The 23,181-nt window shown below is 35.2% G+C and overlaps 2 protein-coding genes across 2 annotated transcripts in view; one reads left to right on the top strand and one right to left on the bottom strand.

The window, feature by feature from the left end:
* LOC138328264 (transient receptor potential cation channel subfamily M member-like 2) overlaps nucleotides 1-968 on the bottom strand; it is a 37,737-nt gene extending 36,769 nt beyond the window's left edge. Inside the window, exon 1 of the mRNA XM_069274981.1 lies at nucleotides 840-968. The gene's annotated coding sequence lies outside the window, so the exon portion shown is untranslated. The remainder of the gene's footprint in view (nucleotides 1-839) is intronic.
* Nucleotides 969-11,092: 10,124 nt separating this feature from the next.
* On the top strand, nucleotides 11,093-22,499 carry LOC138328263 (transcription factor AP-4-like). The gene is made up of 5 exons (XM_069274980.1): nucleotides 11,093-11,311; nucleotides 14,938-15,097; nucleotides 16,095-16,272; nucleotides 16,585-16,778; nucleotides 17,570-22,499. The coding sequence occupies exons 1-5, from the start codon at nucleotides 11,223-11,225 to the stop codon at nucleotides 17,984-17,986; spliced, it is 1,038 nt and encodes a 345-aa protein (XP_069131081.1). The 5' UTR covers nucleotides 11,093-11,222; the 3' UTR covers nucleotides 17,987-22,499.
* The last annotated feature ends 682 nt before the right edge of the window (nucleotides 22,500-23,181 follow it).

The raw sequence follows: 23,181 nt of genomic DNA, 5'->3' as shown, positions 1-23,181 counted from the left end.
ATTCATTATCATAATGATAATTCATTAATCCATTGGCCTGTATACTTGCAATGGCAAAGCATTTTTTGTTTTCTTCATCATTTATCCGACAGAATCTTTATTTTAAGTCTTGTTTACCTTTAAAAACCAAAACATTAAAAAAAATCCTGTAAAATGTATTTTATAATTTCATGGATAAATCTAATTAAGGTGAATTAGACATTTATTGATTGCATTTGATAAGATTTGTAAGTTTTAAATTAAGTCAGTGTCACTTGAATAATTTCAATATAAAGCCAAATGCCTTGGGTTGGGAATAACTACACAGCAGTAAAATAAGAAAAAAATACAACTTCATTACATCTAAAAGACAAAAGTCATGCAGTTGAAAATTGGAGATTATATTGAGATCCATAAAAGAAGAATGAGGCTAATGGCAAACGTTTGGGGATTACTGATTTTTATTGATTAGGTAGTTAATCGATATTAACAGCAGGTGAGACAATATTGTTTTTAGCGGGAAAATAGGTATAATCACAAATTTTGAATATTGACAGAAAACAATCAAAATCACTCGATGAGAGTAACTGGATAATTTAATTGATAATTTAACTTTCACTTTAAACATGAGAAACTTTACATTATGGTATATCAAACCGATCAGCCGATTGCCAGCTGATTGGGGCCGAACTGACTACTCAGTGGTGAAAATAAATGCATAAAATACACAAAATTTACAGGAAGCAAGAAGTCAAAACTTCTTTATAAACATTACTTTAAAACATATGAATAAAAAACATGTACTTTGAATAAATATATGTAAATAACAGGATAAACGACTTCATATTTTTCTGTCTTACCCGCGTCTATGGGATCAGCTGATTTGCGGAGTTTTATTATTGACGGAAATCACAATAGAGTTACATCCCTTGGTTCAGGCAGGTGCTAGTGTCAGGAATGAGTGAGTGATCCTGTCAGTACATGCTAACTAGTTCTGATGAATGCTAGACAGACCGCATATTGAATTTGGATAAGTTGTGCTTTAAAATCATAAAATAACATCGAATATTACATTATTATAAATATGTTAAATGAATAAAGCTGCATTTACAATAGTATTTCTACATTGTTTTGTAACACATGACTTGAAGAAAGGGAGAACAAAGGGGAGTCTGAGGAATGTGAGAATTATATTAGGTACAATTTATATATATTTGAACCCAATTTAGTATCAATAAACAATTTTTATTTTGTCAGATATCTATCTCTGTGATTTATATGCCAAATAAATCAAATATAGCAGTGTGGATTTTAATCTTATATATTATATATAGTAAGTTACATATGGAACCAGCGGCAAAGGAAACAGCTAGCAAATTCGTTCTTAGTTAAAATAAATAGGGCAATCAATTTAATGTTATTAATCTTTGATAAAACTGGACAAAAAAATTGCATACATGCGTGTAGAAGCTGTACGTGGAACTTTTTTTCATTGTGCTCCACTAGAAGTAGATCAATATACATTGTATATTTCTCTAAAGACAACACCATAGTGCTATAATTATTGCAGCTAAATTGCAAGATATGTACTTTCGCCGAAATAGCTGTCCTTCTGTTTCAAGTCATTCCCCTATTTCCTCAAAAAGTTTATAACAATAAGCAAAGGAAAATAATTTCCGTTCATTTTGTTCGAGTTGTCTCGCTTGAATCCAGGACAGGCAGCCCGACTCAAGGGCCGTTTTCGTTTATTTGGAACAACCGGTTCGACCGTTAGTAAAAAAATCATTATTTCAGGTATAAATCCTGACGGACCTGCAGTTTATGATATAGGCCTGTGACGGCTTTGTCAAGGCTCGGCTGAAAATAATATAAACCCGCCAGGTCCGTCTTTAATTCATAAACGAACAACAAGGTCCAACCAGTCAAACCGCATACTCGAAAACGGCCATGACATAATGTTTACGTCTTTAAATAGAACTAACGACAAGACAATAATGATACTTGATAAAACAAATATAGATGCGTTAGAAGGGTAATCCCCCATAAATCGGGGTTAATGTGGCATTATCATTGTATGTATAAGTTGAGAACCAAGATTAGAGGGATGGCTTATTAAAAATCACTTAGCAACACATTAACATTATCAAATATGAAGTGAACTTTGCATTTTTTTAAGAATGTTCCAAAATCATGAAGTTGACCATGTAAAGCATGGCGTCCTCAAACCATGTATTAGTATACTTAGCTACGCGATTTTTCGCCAGCTGAAACAAAGGAAGCAAATCTATTCTCGAATATTGATTAAAAAAACTGGATTGCTAAAATTCTCTGCAAAAGGATTTAAAGATTTATAGAATACGGGGAATAAACAGAGAATTCTTTCCCGTTTTGAGGATATATGTTAAATTGTATTTAAAGTAGCCCTTTTCCTTTTCAGCTTTTGTAACTATTGGGATGCTGACGTCATATTTAGACGTATAGGAAGTTATCCTCTTCAAAATATGACCGTTAATATCGTAAAGCTAAAGCTGGAATGACGTCACTGAGTGTTATCTGCAAATAAACATTGAAAGGGTATGAAATATGAACAACGACTGACCACAATTTGTTGTTTAGATAATAAAATATCTACTTTTTATGGACATCGCAGAATTTAGCGTTGATATTACAGTGATGACGACTAATTAATATAATTAATTATAACGTAACGACAATATTTCGAGAGAGAAAAAAATAGTATCTGGATTTTATTCAATATGTTGAGATTGCATTACGTGTTTATAATAAGGAAACATTTGGATCTATGGGGAAAAGAAATATAAGATACATGTGCCGGGTCCTTTTTTCAACTATTTTTCTCTTACGGTAACTATGATGATGTTTTCCTAAACGATTTGAGATTAAGAGTAACATACATTTATAGTTCATGTATTATATATATAGCATTAGAAATTTTACACATGTCAGGAGATTTTTATCCGTAAACTTTGGCTATCTGGTCCGCTTACATATACCTGAACATCATCATGCTGTTCCAATTTTAATTTTTCATCTGTCAAAAACAAAATGTACAAATTTAATTTCCTTCTTCATTTCAGCATATGTACATATTGTAACATTGTATTTTACAAAGTGTATCAGAAAAACGTTATCATAGTTACTTTTCTTTAATTGAAAAACAAAATAAACACACTAAATACTACCGATTCGGGGAAGTAAAAGTTACTAATTATTATAATAATTGTACATTGTTAGAATCTGATACATTATACGTGTATCAGTAAGAAGTTTTACAAATAACATATGTATCCACAACTGTCTCTATATATATGTTTTCTATATATATTTACATATTTATGTATATATAGAGAAAATAATATCCGTAGAGGCAAACACCTGTGGTATATAAAGTTATGAATATGTGCATCCATATCACATTGGCCTGATTACTGTTAAGGTATTTAGGTCTTTGACCCAGTTATGTGAATACCTTATCAGACGATAACACTATATATAGATAGATAGATATATGTATGGAAGATAAACCATATTTATTAATGTTATCTTTGTGGTTTATCGTTAATTTTATGTGTATATGTACAGATGAACAAATAATGGTCTTCATACGTAAATTTGCACCTGAATTTATTTTAAAATGCTCCACCGCCGACAGAGCATAAATGATTTTCATCATTTTAACAATAATTGGTGTTTAATCGTATATATATGTCTAATTATCACCAAAAATTGTATAAAATAATTTATTTTGCCTTTGGTTCATGCACAATCAGTACCTCATTCCATATAGGACATAATGCCACGGATTTTTTTCCGAGGTGCAATTAAAGATGCTCCACCGCCAACAGAGCATAAATGATATTCATTATATGAACAATAATTGGTGTTTAATCGTGTATGTATATGCCTAATTAACACAAAAAAAAAATATGAAATAATTTCTTTCGCCTTTGATACTTCATTCCATATAGGATATAGTGCCACGGAATTTTTTCGGGATGCAATTAATTATTTTTCATATTTTTAACTTGAAATAAAATAAGAAGCTCGAACTTTTTCAATGGTGGTAATGGTGTAAAGTAAGTGATTTTTGTAACTAAAGAAAAATATTAAATCGTCTGCTCCTGTTTTTGATAGTGAAAAAATACCATTTGTCAGCGGTGGAGCATCTTTAATTATTATTTTTATATTTTTAACTTGAAGTTAAATTAGAAGCTCAAACTTTTCAATGGTGGTAATGGAGTAAAGTCAGTAACTTTTATAACTGAAAAAAAATACTTAATGTCTACTCCTGTTTATCATAGTGAAAAAAAATAACAATTGTCAGCGGTGGAGCGTCTTTAATTTATTGTTTTAGTCCCCCAAGTTCTTCTCTCTTTTGTAGGACACTAGGTGTAAATCATCACAATGACACGTAGTCGTCGTACGCCGTGCGTCGTCCCAAAACTCTTCACACTTTCTAACTTCTTTTTCAGTTACCCAGTGGGATTTAGCTAAAACTTGTCTGGAATAGTACCGAATGGTCCCGGCCAAGTGTTGCAACCTTTAGGGTCTATCTCAACACAAGATTACCACCACATGTGTCCATTGGCCATTTACCCATTTTCGTAAGTGATCCTTACTATATAGTTTTTATATTACATTTTGTAATCAAACATTGTCAAAATCTTGAAAATTATATATGATTTTTTTCACATATCCTTGAATTTATTATTGAAATGTTATTGTTTTAGTCCAAACCTCCACTGCAGTATTGCAGTCAACAGAACCGTTTTCAAACTTACTCTCTATTTTTACCAACGGAACTTGCTTTGCATGACCAAGTGTTGCATAAGTAGCTTTTCGGGTTGGTTCCAAATTCAAGAAGGCCACCATCGTGAAAAACTTCTCCAATTCTACTGGTAAATATTGTTAGTGACGTAAAGGAAATGTAGCTTATGTTGTTATTCGGTATTGGAAAAGATGTGGCAGCCATATATATATATATTCCGTCATTTTTGTAACATAATTGCTCAATAACAGTTCCTCTCTTCCCACAAAGAGGAGAGTCTGGGGCCTCTACAACATCTCATTTGTGGAAATTGGCTGGCGTTGGTGGCACATAATACACAGATTGGGGGAAAAGCTGTAGTTGGAATATTAAGAGCATTTCCATAATTTTGGCCAGTAAAATATTTACGGTTCTATATCTCACACTGTCCCAGCCTCCTGCACATCCAGTTCCACTGCTTTGGTCTGCCTTATTTCTACTTCGCTACTTCATATTTCCTTCTGTACCACATTTCGCCTTTCTGTTACATCGTCTCTCAACGATATCTTTGTGTCTCAACCGTCTCCTCTTTGCTTCGGTGACTACCTTAGATGCTGACCACTTCCTCCTACCAATGTGTATTTCTACGAGTCCTGAATAAGATAAATTCAGTCAACGTTCGTCTCACGTTCAACCAATGACAATGTGGTATTGAGACGATGTACACTCTCTCAATGAGTGTATCGACCCATTACTCGGTACTCTCAGAATGGGGGTACCCACTGATGATCTTCAGCCATTGGTGTCATGTTTTCCCATCCACATCCGTCATGAAGATTGTTCAGTTGCTTTGACCATCATCAACACTTCTGTGTTTCTGATCCTGCCTGACAATTAAATCTAATGCAAATAGCTTTCTCAACTCGTACTGTGCAGGATCCCAGCCGACTCAGCGTCCAGCTTAAAATAGGCCTTGTTTGCCAGTGCCTCTCCTTGCAATTAGTCAAGAGTGCTTCATACATCACCATTCTCCTTTCTCAGCTTGCGAATCGCTGTACCTTTCTTACCGTGGGAATGTTAGTACATAACAATAATCTTCTTTGTTCCTGGTGATCAAATTTAAAAGAACCATATCCGGTCTGCGATTGGTTGAAATAATATCCAGAAAAAAATTCTGGTCGTGCAATGTCTAAAACCAGATTTCAGTCCCATGCCTGGATGGCGACGCATAGATAGTGATGCTGGTTGCTCTTTTTGGTCTAGGTTTTCGATCCTCACATTCTTTCACCAACCATTTCTATATTTATGACTGGACCCAACTTCGCTAGCCAAGGGTATTCAGTACGATGCTCCTATTGAAACCCATGGCGGATCTCGCGTCAAAATTGAAGATCCCGCACTGTACCACCTGTTGGATCACCGTACTTTCCCTAACTGTTTGGAGAGCAACGTATCCAAGTACTTGATCTAAAACATTTAATAATTGATTTAATAGTAAATATCCACTTCTTGACTTCGCTGGAAGCTACTGTTGACAGGCAGGCATAGCATGCCTCAATGCTCACTATCACTTCAGTTCAGTATTATTGATATATAGACAGCGCGTTTCCATTGGTCGGCTGAACGTAGCCGCATCCAATCAAAATTTGAAAGCATGATCATGTTTGATGTGGGATCTGCCAAGTGTTTTATGGAGAGAATCGTACTTAATTACCCTTGGTTAGCGAAGTTGGACTGAACCGATATACATATACATATGGGGACGATGTAGCAGAAAGTCCAGTTCCACTGCGTCGGTGTGCCTTCTTTCTTCTTCGCTACTTCGTATTTCCTGCTGTTCCTACCCTTCACCTGTCTGCTACATTGTCCCCTAACGATATGACTTGGTTGAGTGGTCCTATATAATTATCCATGTACACACAGATAAGATTCGTGAAAAAAGGGGAAGCTCGAACCTGTGTATTCCGCTCTTTTTTTTACAAAACATCTGCCAGCATCCTGTTATGGTTTAAAATGTTTCAATGGCGCGATGTATATCTCCACTGTGTAAACGTCACGTGATATGAGGTGGTCATGTGTTGAAGACTTCCTCTCTTCCCACAAAGAGGACAATCTGAGACCTCTACAACGTATCATGTGTCATCATACACAGATTGGAGGAGAAGATGCAGTTGGAATATTGAGAGTATTTCCATATTTCTGGCCGGGATAACATTGTCGGTCCTGTATCCCACATTTTTCCAGCCTCCTGGACGCCCAGTTCCACTGCTTTGGTCTGCCTTATTTCATTTTCCTTGCTTAATATTTCCTTCTGTACCACCATTCGCCTTTCTGCTACATCATCTCTCAGCGATTACCTATATACAGTTGTAGTGTTATGCTGCTGCACCCCCGACGTCCTCAGCCGAGGTCATCCCTCATCAGATAGCATTCTCCACACAGACTGTGCGGGAAGCCTCTGCATCCCACCTCAACATGGTATATGTAGCTCCATGTCTGCTAGGCGCGTTCCCTACATTCCAGCAGCAGTGTCTCATACTTTTTCCTCTTTCTTTCATGGGCCCACTACACCTTTCCTCCCATGGGACTGTTGGCTCGATGGTGACGATTTTCTTTGTTCCTGGTAACCATATCCGGTTGGTAGGGACAATATCCGGAAAAAAAATCTCTTTCGTTCTTCCTTGTTTAGTATTTCATTCTGTATCACTCTTCGCCTTTCTGCTAAATCATCTCTCAACGATACCTCTGTGTCTTAGCGGGCTCTCTGCATCCTCGATACTCCAGGGGTTCCGATCACTTACGATCTCTACACCCCTGGACTATCTCATAGTGAAATTGAAGGCAGCTCACCGCAAAACATTGGACCAATCACAGACCAGCAAATATTTCCTTTGAAGACTATAGAGAGAGCGATGCCCAACTTCAACACGGTCAACCACAGTGTACTGTTATACGGCTCTTTTGATGTACATCGAATGACTAAATTATCTGTTCTGTTCTGTTGCTATCAATTTCACTATGAGATAGCCCAGGGGTGTAGAGATCGTAAGTGGTCGGAACCCCTGGAGTATCGAGGATGGGCTCTCTGCTTCGATGACTGCCTTAGAAGCTGACCACTTCCTGCCAGTGCGTATTACTACGGCTGCTAGCCGCACATTTTCGGCCTCTTTAGCTCCTTAAGTGTTCTTCAATTTGGAAAGGACTTTTAAAGAAGCTTCACTGCTGTCAAATGGGTTTTTTTCACTATCAAAAACAGCAGCGGCCGATTTTGTATTTTAACTTAAGTTACAAAAGTTACTTACTTTACGCCATTACCACCATTAAAAAGTTTGAGCTTCTAATTTTACTTCAAGTTAAAAATATGAAAAATAATTAATTGCATCCCGAAAAAATTCCGTGTCACTATATCCTATATGGAATGAAGTACTGATTGCGCATGCACCAAGGGCTAAAAATTAGACATATATATACACGATTGTTCAAATGATGAATATCATTTATGCTCTGTCGGCGATGGAGCATATTTAAGTTTCCTGTAATGTTGATACGCTTAATTCTCTCCACAGTTGAAGCTTTTGTCTTGTAGAGCATCAGGGCCAGCTAGAATATGTTTTGAAGGGAGACCGCGTAGCCGTTGGTACATCCCTGAATTTCATGAAAGACCGCGCTGGTAAATCCCTGAATTTCCCTGGGAGACCTGTTTCAATGGTTTGTCCATGTTTCTCATCCTTTCTCGGACCAGTTGTTTTACTCTCAGGATGTTAGTTTGGTTCGCAGGTGATTCATTAACCGACATTTGATGTGATGGGTTTCCTTTTATGGATTCGTAAACCATCGATATCCCCCTGGATCTTTTAAAGTTGGGATTTTGCTGGTGTTCTGTAGTTGACTGAGACATAATAATAGCACTTTCTATTATATCATTAGAATACAGATCTCGAACTTCACAATTACATTCTGAGTACATTAAATAAGTCTTCACATATAGATCTACACTTAGATTATAAGATACAATATCTTCACTATACATACTGTACGCTATAATGCATGCAGATCTGTATTTTAATCAGCTGTAAAGATGATGTATGGATTTTTTTCGGTTAATTCTTTTTAATAAGCAAAGGTTCTTGAAGCTAACTGAACACAGTTAGTTGGAGCTAGTGAACACAATCAAAGTTCAAAAATCGGAGCGAGTCTGATATTCTAAAACTGAACGTGACTTATAGAAAACGTACTCTTCACAAACTCTTCACAGAGTAGTAAACTAGTGTTTTTTCAACCAATCATTGCAGAGCACACTACGTACGGAAATACCAGACCATTCATCTCTTGATGTAAATCTAGGCCATGTGTAGTGATATGCGAAATCGACATGGGGTTCAAATCCGAGTTCATTCAGCTACTTGCATTCGACCGTGAACAACATTCCTATGTAAATTTTGAATCCTACGTACACATTAGACGAATCCCTCACAGCTGATATGACTATTAACCGTACTTGCCGTTTAGACTTAGAGTAAATATATTCACACGTACATATATATACGGACTGTGTCTCCTGACTATATATCTCCCCATACAGCTGTGCTTTAATCTTGATAACCTAAATTTGAATTTACCTCTCGTTGTTAGTGAAAATATTAACATACAGCCTGGCTGAATTATATTTCATCGCAAAATAGGACACGTCCTGCATGAACTTCAATTATAAGTAGGTTAAGTTTGGATAGGTGAATTGAGTCATTGATCATATGCTTACGTGTATACACGGTTAACCAATTCTTTATGAAGCAGAAAATTTGTTTTAGCTACTTATAATAAAATTTTCAAAATGCGCAATCAATATTGCTTTCATAAGTTTTAAATAACGTCATTATTTCCTTTCAAAATATTTATTTATTTTTGCTATATGAAAAAAAATATATCCCGAAGCATGCAAGTGCATACTATATAAGTTCTGTACGCCAAATAGCCAAATTCCGATATGGTAATATAACTGATTTACTGCCAACGGGACTATCTAATTGTGATATTTCCCAATGCATTGAAAATGAAATAGTCCGTTGTAGCATATGCGGATCGTTCTCGGGGTCAGGTCGTTCGGGGTCAAACAGGTTTAGGTGCGTCTGACATTCGACAAGTGTAGGCATGTGAGCGGTGAACGTTCATTAAAATGTAGGTCAATGTATTCCGCAATCGATTAGGTCTATATTTTTTATCTCTTGACATAATCCTTCGTTCATGGGATAATATCCTTCATCAAGATCATTTTTTCAGTCATTTACTTGAAATCTCCAATATTTGTTCGTGACAATAATGAGGAAAGTTCTAGAAAGTAATATACAAGCGTTATCACATAAAAGTCTAGACGCCTACGCACCTGTGTGTGCGGTCGGGTCGATAGCTAGTAAACCTCAATTTATTTACATCCGGGCATTAAAATATCGGTGAACTCTAGATATTATTTTAAGCTAACAGTCATTTCCTGTGAAATGTGACTGTATTTCTAATATGGATTTAGTCGAATCTATGAAACTTCGACTTAGTTTATTGGCTTTTTTTATCTCTAAACTTCAAGTGTAAGGCTTGCAAAACCTTATAGTTTCTACACGTGAAATACAGATAGTGAAATAACTGTAATCCTATTAAATTTCTGTATGTCATGATGTTAAAACTACCAAACCACTCCCCCAAACTTGCACCGACTGAGTCTTCTCTGTTTGCAAACAAACGCTATCGAAGCCGGTTAGCATGTCCTTGACCTAAAGAATGTGTAAGGGTGAACTCGCTCAGCTGATTGACTACTATATTTAGGAACGACGAATAAGGTAATGTCATAGAGCAGTCTACATTCCAGACATAGTAGCCTCAAGTTAAGAAGTTAAGATAGTCTGCGATATTGGGCGTAAAATTCTGTATGCATTACTTATAAATTGCCAACTTACATTGCAACAAAATATCTATTTGTTGTTTTTGTCCCAAACAATTTAACCAGAGAATCTAAGATGTCATTATTATAATAAAATTTTGAAAAAAGTCTCCATCATTTTGCTAAATTCTCCCTACCTATAATTCTGGCTCGCTGCCAAACAGCTGTTGATTTGTTTCCCGCGTCTTGCCAACGGGGTGGTAAACTGGCTTGGGAAAGTAGTAGTAATACGCGTAGAAAAATAATCTGTCATGTTTCATGAACAAATTCTAGTTTATAACGAAATCTTAAGATAGATAAGGACTAAATATGTTTTAAAATTATCTCTTATATATGATGCCATGTAAAAATTATCATATAAGATGTCAATTTTAAATATTGGCACGCGACGCGGGCACTACCTTCTTGTCGTGAATCGACCAACAGCTGTTTCCCGCCAATTATTACTCATTCTTCAAGGGCTACGACAACCTGATCGTAAATCTGTAATACAACTGTAAATATTATTTATTTTTGGAATTACGACGATACAAGTTTTATTTGAAGATGTCAGTATATCATAGAGGCAGTGAGAGAAGGAAAATGTTAACTGATTATCGCATCCGAGAGGAGGATTATACGACAGACTTTGGGAGGTGAGTTGTAACGCTCCGTACGCACGCTTGCAGAATATAAACATTATCGTAGCTGTGAGTAACCCACCTTGTTTCGTGAATTATTTCTTTATTTTGATTTGCATCTGTATATGACTATCACAATATGATTTAACATCATATCAAGTTATGTAATGCATATTACTTTTATCTTTGCATTGCTTTATTTTTGAGAACTTTGATGAAATATTAGCAGTTGTCCGGGTTGCCTCGATCACATGGTACTCATGAAAACAAAGGGCAGCTAACTCCTCCACACGATACAAAACGCCAATCAACGCTTGTTTCCTTTAATTTTGTCAATTTAATGGGCACAAATGGAACTCAAATGATCATTTTATATGTCTTTTGACTTTGGTGTAGCGAAATACTTTGATTCGCCTTGTTTTTCAATAATACTTACAAGACATATCTTCCATATGGCCGGCTTATATACTTGGCACCGTGCCAACATACTTTTTACGAAGTAGGCGTAGTTAAATATTCCGTCATGCATGCTTTCATTACTAGTGTAGAAGTAATTCAGTGGGTGACCGGGAATTATTTTATTTGATATAGGGGGACATTGCTGATATTAGACCTATTTATTGACATAGTATGTTTATGTGTAATATTTTCAAACTGTGTAATCTGGTTATCTGGCCGTCTCACGAGTCCCGTGCTTGTGTGCAAGTCAGGTGATTGTGATGTGTATCTGTTGAATCAGCTGTTCGTGTACACAGTCAGTCATAGGTTGGCTACCTTTTGGCATATTTTCACCGTCTATAAATAGATATTATCAACGGATGAAGACTTTTTTTTTGCGTTTTTCTTTATTCTTAATCTACACAATGTCGGTATATCAATAGTGTAAATTTGATAAATTTTCCATGTAGACATCAATTGATATTTTATTTTGACAAACTTTTCTACAACCTAACCATAGTTTCATGGGTGTATATCAAGCCTTTGATATCAGTTTTATGACTATGAGAAAATATTTACTTCCCACCGCTTGATAAAGTATCTGTTAAACAAATTAGAATGTGCAATGGGTCGTATCAATGCCATTTGAATCGAAACTTTCACACTTTGATTATTATCACAAGCTTGAGATTCAATTTACTTTAAATATTTTTTGGACATTCTGGATTATAATTGATTGATGTCCGGAATTGTGAAAAGCATTTGTGTTGGGACTACTTGGGTATTTGTTAAAAAAAAAAAATTATATAAACCTGCAAACTGGTTATTGTGCAATATTTACATGTCACTTCTACGATATAAACTAACCAAGGCAAAGTGAAGTATGCGACGGCAGGGCTTTTTTTCAACATGATTTGGGGCCGAAAATCGGCCCCATTCCCCATGGCAAAACCTCTAAATTTTTCCCAATTCAAGCCTTCAATTTTCCAAAATCGAAATTTCTTTCAAAACTATCCAAAAATATTACATGAGCTTAGTTGGTTAAGACTTTAAGTATTTGTGAATTGGCTTCAGAAAAGTACATAAAATACATTGGAAATAAAAAATTCTTATTTGTTATGCTTAATATCATAATTTTTCCCAAATCCTGGTTTTTTCCGCACATTTTCCCAAATTCAAAGCCATAGGCCCCATTCCCAAAGCAGTGAGAAAAAGCCCTGGACGGTATAACTGACACCCAAAATGTGACCATTGTGACGTCACTAATGTTTAGGTGGTGACGTCAACTGATCACCGTCAAAATGGCTGAATACGTCTTGGGGATGAAATCGTTGTTGATAAACGGTTTGCCCGGTCTAACTTAAATGATGTTAATGCAGAAACCCTAGAATGAGTTGATAATGTAAATATAAGCATTAAACTATATTTCTATGGCATCTATATGGTCTATAGGTAGATGCCAGAGCTTTGCAGACAATCATCTCATAACGCGCTAGCGCGCATTATGAAAATTGTCTGCAAAGCTGTCATCTATATATATAGACCATAGATACCATCTATAGGAAGATAGTTTATTTCATATGCAGTGTATATGTTTAACATTAGACCTTAGATTTAAACTTTCAATTTTATGCTTTGATAATTCTTTATGGCAGATTTGAAAGTATTTTGGGCAATTTTTGAATTGGCTTAGTTATAATTGTAGCAATAGATAATAGTGGAGACAGTGATTCAATACGTCCAATCAATGGTCCGGGCGCCCTGCCGATTCGGCTACCTCACCTAGTCAAGGAATATTTTATAAACTTGTGTCCAGTAGTAATAGTTATTTTAATGAAATGATTTTATTAAAACAAGAAGATAATTACAGTTTTGCACCTCTTTTCTTCATTAGCCACAATGTTTGTAAATCATACTTTTATATTAGGTTATTTTAAAATATTTACATTTACTTACACGTCACTTCTACTATATGAACTTACCTAGGTAAAGTGAATTCGAAGTATATGACGGTATAACTGACACCCAAAGCGTGATCATTATGACGTCACTAATGATGACGTGGTGACGTCAACTGATCATCGTGAAAATGGCTGATTACATCTTGTGGATGAAATCACCATGGATAAACTGTTTTCCTGGTCTAGCTTAAATGATGTTAATGCAGAAACCCTAAAATGAGTTGATAATACAAATATATAAGTAATAAACTATCTTCCTATGGCATCTATATATAGACCATAGATGCCATATATAGGAAGATAGTTTAATGCTTAAAGATGCTCCACCGCTGACAAATGGTATTTTTTCACTATGAAAATCAGAAGCAGACGATTAAGTATATTTCTTCAGTTATAAAAGTTACTTACTTTACACCATTACCACCACTGAAAAGTTTGAGCTTCTAATTTTACTTCAAGTTAAAAATATGAAAAATAATTAATTGCATCCCGAAAAAATTTCGTGACACTATATCCTATATATATGGAATGAAGTACTGATTGCGCATGCACCAAAGGCGAAATAAATTATTTTATATGTTTTTTGAGTTAATTAGGCATATATATATACGATAAGACACCAATTAATGTTCAAATGACGAATATGATTTTTGCTCTGTCAGTGTTTTTCCTGGGTATTTTGGGAAATTGCCACCTGGTGAAAATTGGGAAAATTTTGTGCGATGAAAGTAGGAAATGAAAAATTTGAACGGTGTTTATGGAAATTTTGGAAAAGGCAGAATAGACAATTGTGCTTCTCTAAGAATCAAGTGTAAAAATGGTTACTAAAATACGACATTTAGACTTGGGATTTCCTAAAAAAAAAATTAGTTTCGTCGCACAAAATACGCATCAACTCACTGATTTGAGAAATTTAGACATAGATTTGGGAAAAAATAACAAGAAATACAATTGGGAATGGGGCCTTATTTCGGCCCCAAATATATAGGCAGGAAAAACACTGTCTGTCAGCGGTGGAGCATCTGTAATAATATTTTAACAGGTGAAGCAGAACTTAACACTATTCTTATAGTCATAATTTATAACCCACTTTCAATAAGCCTCTAGATGACTTAATTAATAAGTAATGTCTTGTAAGTTGTATTACTTAAAAAGAAAAAAAAAAACAAGAACAATCACTATTGTTCCTGGTAAATTACAAACCAGCTCTAGTTTGTATGGATGCATTGATGATTTTTTCAGACACCGTGACCTATCACCACCCCCACAGCTTGAAAAAGAAAAGAAGATGAGGCGTGAAATTGCCAACAGTAATGAGCGCCGTAGAATGCAGAGCATAAATGCTGGATTTCAATCATTGAAAACACTTATACCCCATCATGATGGAGAAAAATTAAGCAAGGTATGATATTTTTTTTACAAATATATTTCCAGGGAATCATATCGTTTTAAGTTAAAGTAAATTTGTTAATGATTTCTTAAAATCAAATAGTTGACATCACACCTGCACATTAATTGTCAATAGTTATCATCAGAAATGAGCTGATGTATTGTGGAGTTCAAGTTCAAGAGACTTGGCGTTGTGCCAATATCACTGGATGTGTTGCCAAGTGTGGCTAGCTAGTGCACCAAGTGGCAAAATTAATCTTCTTGTCTAGACTAAAGCGGGAGCATCTAGTGTTTTGTTAGGCTGTGAATCATTTGTATACTGTAGACCAGTCAACACCATATTTATTATCTAGCATTGGGTTTTGTTTGTCATTAATAGCAGTATAAACAATGCCTGATCATGATCTATGAATGATACATCCAAAGTCATTTGGCGTTATCCTGTACAAGGGAATATACATAAAGCTTGATTGTTATTGGGAAGTTAGCTGGCTGCAGCTTCTGCCTGGCTGGATTTCTGTGATGTCAGTACGTACTGGTCATCTAATAGATTTGACCTGGCGAGGTCAGTCTGCAGGAATGTTGACCGACTGGCTGGTTGCCCAGTCTACTGTCATATTATAAGAGGCTTAGATTAGTTGTAATACACAAACATGGAATCAACACAAACTGCACATTGATTATATACACCAATGTTAGATTATACTAAGCTTACTTGTATGGGTTATTCCAGAGAAACATCAACCCCACCCTAGGACACTATTAAATTGTGATACAACCAATTTAATAGTCTACATATAGACACAATAGGGACGAAATTCAACCAAAACTATGAATAGAAGTGATCAAATTTGGAGTCCTTGGAAGAGGTAGACTACCTCTAGCCATATTGTTTGGGAATGCAGTCAATGCGCACACACAATAAAATTTCAAATTTGTTTATAACAGAAATTTCTGAAACCCATTTAGACCTGTGAAAAGTAAACTAATGAAAATTCTTTCTTCTGCAGGCTGCAATTTTACAACAAACGACTGATTACATTCAAGCATTAGAACAAGACAAGTCCAAGTTGATTGCTCAGAACACCCATTTGAAGCGTATTTTGAGTGATTTTGACACTGGCGAGAGGTTACTGGAGGCTGTGTATCATGATTCGCCTCCTCCAAAGCGAAAGAAGCGAGATACTGGTAAGAAAATTTTATTGAAATATTAAGAGTTACAAATTGTTTATACCTTCTAATTTGCTGTTTGTTTGCATTGTAGGATGCAAATAAGTAAGAAGGTTAATTGAAATAATAAAAAATACTTTTCATTTATGTACTTCGCAATATATACCCTGGTATCCTGCCTTCATATGGAGGTGGCATCACCTGCATGAGGGATTTGTTTTTCTAGCTTTATCTCTCTCATTTCGTAGTTTCAGCAAAAAAATAGAGACAAGAATCCCCCAAAATATTTTCAATTGAATTATTATTGATTTCATTTCTTGAATATTACAGAATCATCAGATGAAGGTATTTCTGCTGATTATGATGCCTTGGAGGACATCAAGAGAGAAATGATGGAACTAAAATGTCAACTTGAACAAGAACGTCAGCTGCGTATGATACTTGAGGAGAGAGAGGCCCAAGAGAGAATCCGACATTTGGCCTCACGAGTCAACATGCAGGTTCAAATTCAAAAGGATAAAATGGTAAGGGATTTGCTAGTTATTTTGGTCAGATCAGTTTAATATGTGGTAGTTCGAAACCAGTTGTGTTATGTAATAGTAAAGAGATATTTGAAATGTATAACTTGATTTAAATACTTTAACGAGATTGTAGAATGCTATCTATAGGTTCATTTGACTTGTTGGTGTTAACAGATATTTTCTGAGAGAAAACATGCGATTAGGCATGAGTAGTTTCAACTTAAAGGGACAATTCAGTCTAAGAAAACATTAAAATTTGTACATATATCGGAAAAACCCAGTTTTAATGGAAATTAGATCAGTCAATTTTGTTGTGATATGCCAGAAAATCCCATGGTGATGAAATGCGTGTGTAATGTTCAAACTTGCTGTCTGTCCACCATTATACATTGTGGTTGAACATCTTGTATGCCGAACCCTGTCTCTTGCTCGTAGAGTAATGCAACTTTTGTCTAGAACTGCTCAAATCGCTGACAGTAGTGTGTTTAGTGTTTACCTTATTAGGTGAATTGCCTTGCCTAAAAAATCATTTTATCACCTCCTCAGTGGTTAAGTAGTTCATTTGTTTAGCAAGCCGGACTTTGGCTCAGGTATGGGTACAGCATACATATTGTACCAGATTAATCGTATTGATCAACGATTTGTAATTACAACGGTATCAATTATAATACTAAACAATGACGTGGAACTTGTAAATATTTTATGTTACATGTTTCATAAGAATTGAAGAACAATACATTTATGCCTGAATATGTATTATATGGTTTACTGAAATTTGTTAAAATTCATTTCAGATTTACATGGAACAAATTGAAGAGGAGCGCCATGGACACATAATGAAGTCTGAGTGTGAAAGTCCAATGTCAGAATCAATGTCACGCAGGAACCTAGAAACAATTGTAGAAGCTATTCGCCATCTGGAAGGCGATGAACTACAAGTGCCCCACGATGTTACCAATAGACGTTGTGAAGAAAGAGTTATCATTCCACATGACTCGGAGGAAAGTGAGAAAGACTCAAAATCCGAATGTTCCAATAGAGACTCTCCGGTATCTTATGTTCAACAAGACCAAGAATCATCATCATGCTTGCGGTCAACAAGTCCACACCAAATTTACCACAAAAACTACCCCATTGCACGGAATCTCCTGCATGGTAATATGGCATCACAATTCTATTGCCGGCCGGGTGTGATAGTGCAGAAGTTATAGGCATAAAGTTAGGTTGCCAACATCTTAATCATCATCATTGTACATAATCATATATGCTTCATATCACAGTTGGTGCACATGTCACAGTCATGTACAGATGTACTGAAAATGTCCTGTCAAGTTTTATATTAAATTTACTATTAGATTGGATTATGCAGATTAACAGAAAGGCTATGTTATGACTTTGTAACCAGAAAGAAAATTATTTGTTCCAAATCATTGATGAAAAGGTGTTTCTTTTTCCTCTATGGAAATCTTAATGTATCTGTTTGATGTAAAAAGATGCCAAAATTATCTTGGAAATTTTAAATACAGCAAGCAACTGACAGATAGTGTTAGACCAAATATGAAAAATTGTCAAAACATATATTTATGATGGACAATCATCAAAAAACTTTTTTTAATGCCTTTCCAATTGAAGACATGCAATGTGTTTTGTATTCCTTTATATATAGGTACTCCTTCATGAGTGTATTCGACACATGAAATCACTTTCATCATTTGTTTGAGGACTATGTGTTCGTATGTGAACAGTACTAGTGAAGCTTGTAACAAGTTATGCTTTAAGCAGCATTCCATTTCTCCTGCCTTATCTGTCCATGTGTATATTGTCTTGATCTTCACAAAGAAAAATTGAATCATTTGTATGTGTATGCTTGTAACTGGTTAACATGGTCCAAGATCTTTATTAAGATTAGAAAAAAATAGATTTGTGTTTGATCTTGAATTATTGAGAATTTTGGTATAAATTCACAATTTTGATTTCATATTTGATTTTGATGAAATGTTGTTATAATAGTACTAGTGCTTGTAATACTAAAGAGTTTTGATTTTCATGACCTTTTTTTTCTTGACTGAATGCCACTAGAATGAATTGCTTGTAATTGTATAAGGTATACAAGTTTTGTGAGCAGGTATTAATGTAATATAGCAGAGGTTGTAAATGGGCATGTGACTAAACGTTCAAATAGTTCATAATCTACAGTTGATTTAAACATGTATCCATCTTACCTTTCGCCAATTTTATATATTAAAAAATAGATCTACTATTCAGATGCTTGAACATTGTATTATTCACCATTTAGGTATGACGAGTAAATATAAGATACACACTTACACTTTTGCTTGTGTGGAAAATGTACAACTTTTTTGAGAAATGTTTCGCTATAAAGTGAATAAATTACTGACATTAATATACACTGATTAAAGTAAAGTTTCTTGTTAATATATTTCCTTTTTTGTTTTCCTTAAAAATTTAAAATTGAGATGACTGTCAAAAAGTACATTGGAGTTAGATTAGAGTTAACATCACACTCAATATCAATAATTTTTTATTCAAAATTGTACATAGATACATCAATTCTCAGATAATAGTTATAGAAAATTGACTGACTTCTTTGAGAAAATGTTTTGGATTAAAAGGAAAGAAATTTAAAAAAAATATTGCACAAAAGATGGGAGATAATTGCAAATATTTCTTTCATTCAACAGTGTATACATGTGTATGTTATGGTATTGTAAAATTTTGTTTTCAAGTCCAGCACATGAATGAGATGTAAGAAATGTTTGATTCCTGAAACTGCTGGTGTATTAAGGTCTGATTGTGTAAACTTCTACATCTCAAATTTCCATATTAAAGTTCATGAGTGATCAAGAACTTTATTTAATGCACATGACAATGCAAGCTAAGTCTGGATCTATTTCACACTGATGAAACAGACAAGATACTTTGCTGGTAGAAATACAATGGCTTTGATTAGGGATATTACCTTGCATTGTTACAGCAGGGACAGTTAATGAGATGAAAAACGAAACAACCGAAGATGTTTTGCTCAAAAGTTAGACATGAAAGTAAATTGTATTTCTTCAGCAGGAATTCTTGTCATGACATTAGTGTTGGGGAGATCTGTTTGTGTGTGTAATTTAAGTTTGATCATTGAAAATAGATGTATTTTTAAGTATAAAGTATTCATATTTACTAGAAACTTTTATTCATTTGATAAGTATTGCTGTATTTGTTTTAAGCACTGCATGTGTTCTTTTCAAATTTTGGGACTTTGAATGAGTTGTAGACTTATTTTTTACAAAAATTGTGGAAATTGCGTATTGCATTCCTTTGAAGATACATGACAAATGACTGGTACATCACAAGAACACCAGGGAATCATAAACTGGATGGCTTAATTACATACAAACTTTCATCTAATTCCATGACCAATGTATTGAAATTCTATGCCAACTTTAAAACTGTGTTCACATATAATACACATACATGTATATGTTAATGCAGTGTGCTCTTTATCAGGTGTAGTGTGAATTTTTGTATAATTTGACGTTTTGACCTCTGAACATGTAACATGATTGTTGAAATGTGCTCTGTTGATAAACTTGTTTATTATTGAGAAATGTTTGCCTTCTACTGTTTCTGTATGTTCAATGCCTATTCCAAAAATGCCCTTATGGAGGCATTTTTTAGCCCACCATCATCAGATGGTGGGCTATTCAAATCGCTTTTTGTCCGTGGTCCGTCGTCCGTCCTTCCGTCCGTCCTTCCGTCCGTCCGTCCGTCCGTCCGTCCTTCCGTCCGTCCGTCCGTCCGTCCGTTAACAATTCTTGTTATCGCTATTTCTCAGAAAGTACTGAAGGGATCTGTCTCGTATTTCATATGTAGGTTCCCCTAGGGCCCTAGTTGTGCATATTGAATTTTGGGACCAATCGGTCAACAAGATGGCCGCCAGGCAGCCATCTTGGATTTTGATACTTAAAGTTTGTTATCGCTATTTCTCAGAAAGTACTGAAGGGATCTGTCTCAAATTTCATATGTAGGTTCCCCTAGGGCCCTAGTTGTGCATATTGCATTTTGGGACCAATCGGTCAACAAGATGGCCGCCAGGCAGCCATCTTGGATTTTGATAGTTAAAGTTTGTTGTCGCTATTTCTCAGAAAGTACTGAAGGGATCTGTCTCAAATTTTATATATAGGTTCCCCTAGGGTCCTAGTTGTGCATGTTGCGTTTTGGGACCAATCGGTCAACAAGATGGCCGCCAGGCAGCCATCTTGGATTTTGATAGTTAAAGTTTGTTGTCGCTATTTCTCAGAAAGTACTGAAGGGATCTGTCTCAAATTTTATATATAGGTTCCCCTAGGGTCCTAGTTGTGCATGTTGCGTTTTGGGACCGATCGGTCAACAGGATGGCCGCCAGGCAGCCATCTTGGATTTTGATAGTTAAAGATTGTTATCGCTATATCTCACAAAGTACTGAAGGGATCTTTCTCAAATTTCATATGTAGGTGCCCCTAGGGCTCTAGTTGTACATAATGCGTTTTTGGATCGATCAGTCAACAAAATGGCCGCCAGGCTGCCATCTTGGATTTTGATAGTTAAGATTGTTATCGCTATTTCTCAGAAAGTATTGAATGAATCTGTCTCAAATTTCATATATAGGTTCCCCTAGGGCCCTAGTTGTGCATATTTCGATTTGGGACCGATCAATCATCAAGATGGCTGCCAAGGAGCCATCTTGGATTTTGATAGTTGAAGTTTGTTACTGCTGTTTCTCAGGCAGTACTGAAGCGATCTGTCTCAAATTTTATATATAGTATGTTTGCAAAAGTTTGAAAAGCAGAGAAAAGATCCCTCTTTCCATTGTCAGACATAGATCATTCTTTGGTGGGCGCCAAGATCCCTCTGGGATCTCTTGTTTAGTTAAGCCTATTGATTTGATGAATTGAAAACAAAAATATGTAAAAAAAAAATCACTTTTTGTACATCTATGTATGTACACCAAAACACTGATTAAAAACTTCACCCTTGTACTAGAAAAGTAATTGCAGTTATAAATGATGAATCCACAGTGCTTTTTGAAAAGTGCTCTTTTTATTTCACGAAATGTCAGTTATTGTGTATATATCTTCAGAATCCTTATCCTAATGTTTTGTCTTCACCTTCTTGTACTTGATCAGTTAAGTTCACCATTGTGTATTGGGGACATTGCTGATTATGTTGTGAGAAAAATGGGTTAGGTAGTTGCGAAAGTTTCCAAAGTGGAAAAAACAAACCAAAGTGACTTTTCCCTTCAATATATATATTTAAGATAATTTCCTCCCTTGTCCAATTACAATAAAACAAGGTTTTGATTGTTTATGACAATGTTATTGCTAACCTTTTTATTTAATAATGAATTTGATGTTATTGTTTCAATAGACCAATGTATATTATGAAAATTTGCCACCAAACTGTCCAATATATGTACATGTATGTTAATGACCTTCGATTTTGTTGAATTGTTTTTTGAAACAAACATTGAGAGTGCTCTCTGTAACTATATATTGTGAATTGTTGCTACTGTGAACAGATTTACAATCGAATCACTTGCTTTATATACAAAGTGTGAGTGTGTGTTATTGCTATCAATCATTCATGTATATAACCATATAATTTATTGATTGATAATAAGATTACTGTACGGTGTCACCCGATAAATGTATCATTAAATCATGTACTCCTTTGAAAGTTGGCTTTGCTGTGATTTTTGCTACCATTATACTTGTACAAATAATCTTTATACCCTATCTCGTTTGTCCGACCGTCTTATTTAAAACAATGTCGTAAGACTACAGTATCGAAGATACAATCATAAAAGATTTAAATTGATGAAATTCGAGCAGATTCACAGGTCAATCATCTGCATGTTAGTTAACTTTCTATTGCATTTTGTTGGATTTCTTTTGTGATCCAGCCCTGTTGGACCACTGTTAAGAAGAAAAAAAAAGAAAAAAAAAGTTGTTCAACTTAAAAAAAAAAACTAATATTCCGTGATAGGGGGGGGGGGGAAACCCAACAATAATAATAATAAAAAAACCCACCTTTATATGATATAAGCAGTAAGCCATTCACGATTGCAATAGAGAGATGAAAAGTGAACATTGCAACCCCTGGTGCTCTGTGCTCATTTAATTGAGTTAACTTTGGATTCTGACTTCTTTAGATTGTCGATTACAACCACGAGAAAAAGTTCAGAATAACGAAACCCATCTAGTGAATAAAATTACTGTTGAAGTCAAGTTGCGTTTCCATGACTATCACGTGATGCGACGAATTGAAAGTTTTGAACCGATTCAGTGTGACGGATATTCTGGATTGACACCATCCTAATGTAATTTTCTTTTGAATTGTATTAATATGAAGATATCAA

Source organism: Argopecten irradians, chromosome 7 (assembly GCF_041381155.1).
Source record: "Argopecten irradians isolate NY chromosome 7, Ai_NY, whole genome shotgun sequence".
NCBI classification, from domain to species: Eukaryota; Metazoa; Mollusca; class Bivalvia; order Pectinida; family Pectinidae; genus Argopecten; species Argopecten irradians.
The sequence above is the reverse complement of the archived record's forward strand: the minus strand, read 5'-3'. Positions and strand labels throughout refer to the sequence as shown.

What these genes read in the sequence shown, in the direction of transcription:
- LOC138328263 (XM_069274980.1), top strand. Translation starts at nt 11,223, where the DNA reads ATGTCAGTATATCATAGAGGCAGTGAGAGAAGGAAAATGTTAACTGAT. An exon ending in ATGGAGAAAAATTAAGCAAG is followed by an intron (nt 15,098 to 16,094) that starts GTATGATATTTT and finishes TTTCTTCTGCAG; the next exon opens with GCTGCAATTTTACAACAAAC. An exon ending in GCGAAAGAAGCGAGATACTG is followed by an intron (nt 16,273 to 16,584) that starts GTAAGAAAATTT and finishes TGAATATTACAG; the next exon opens with AATCATCAGATGAAGGTATT.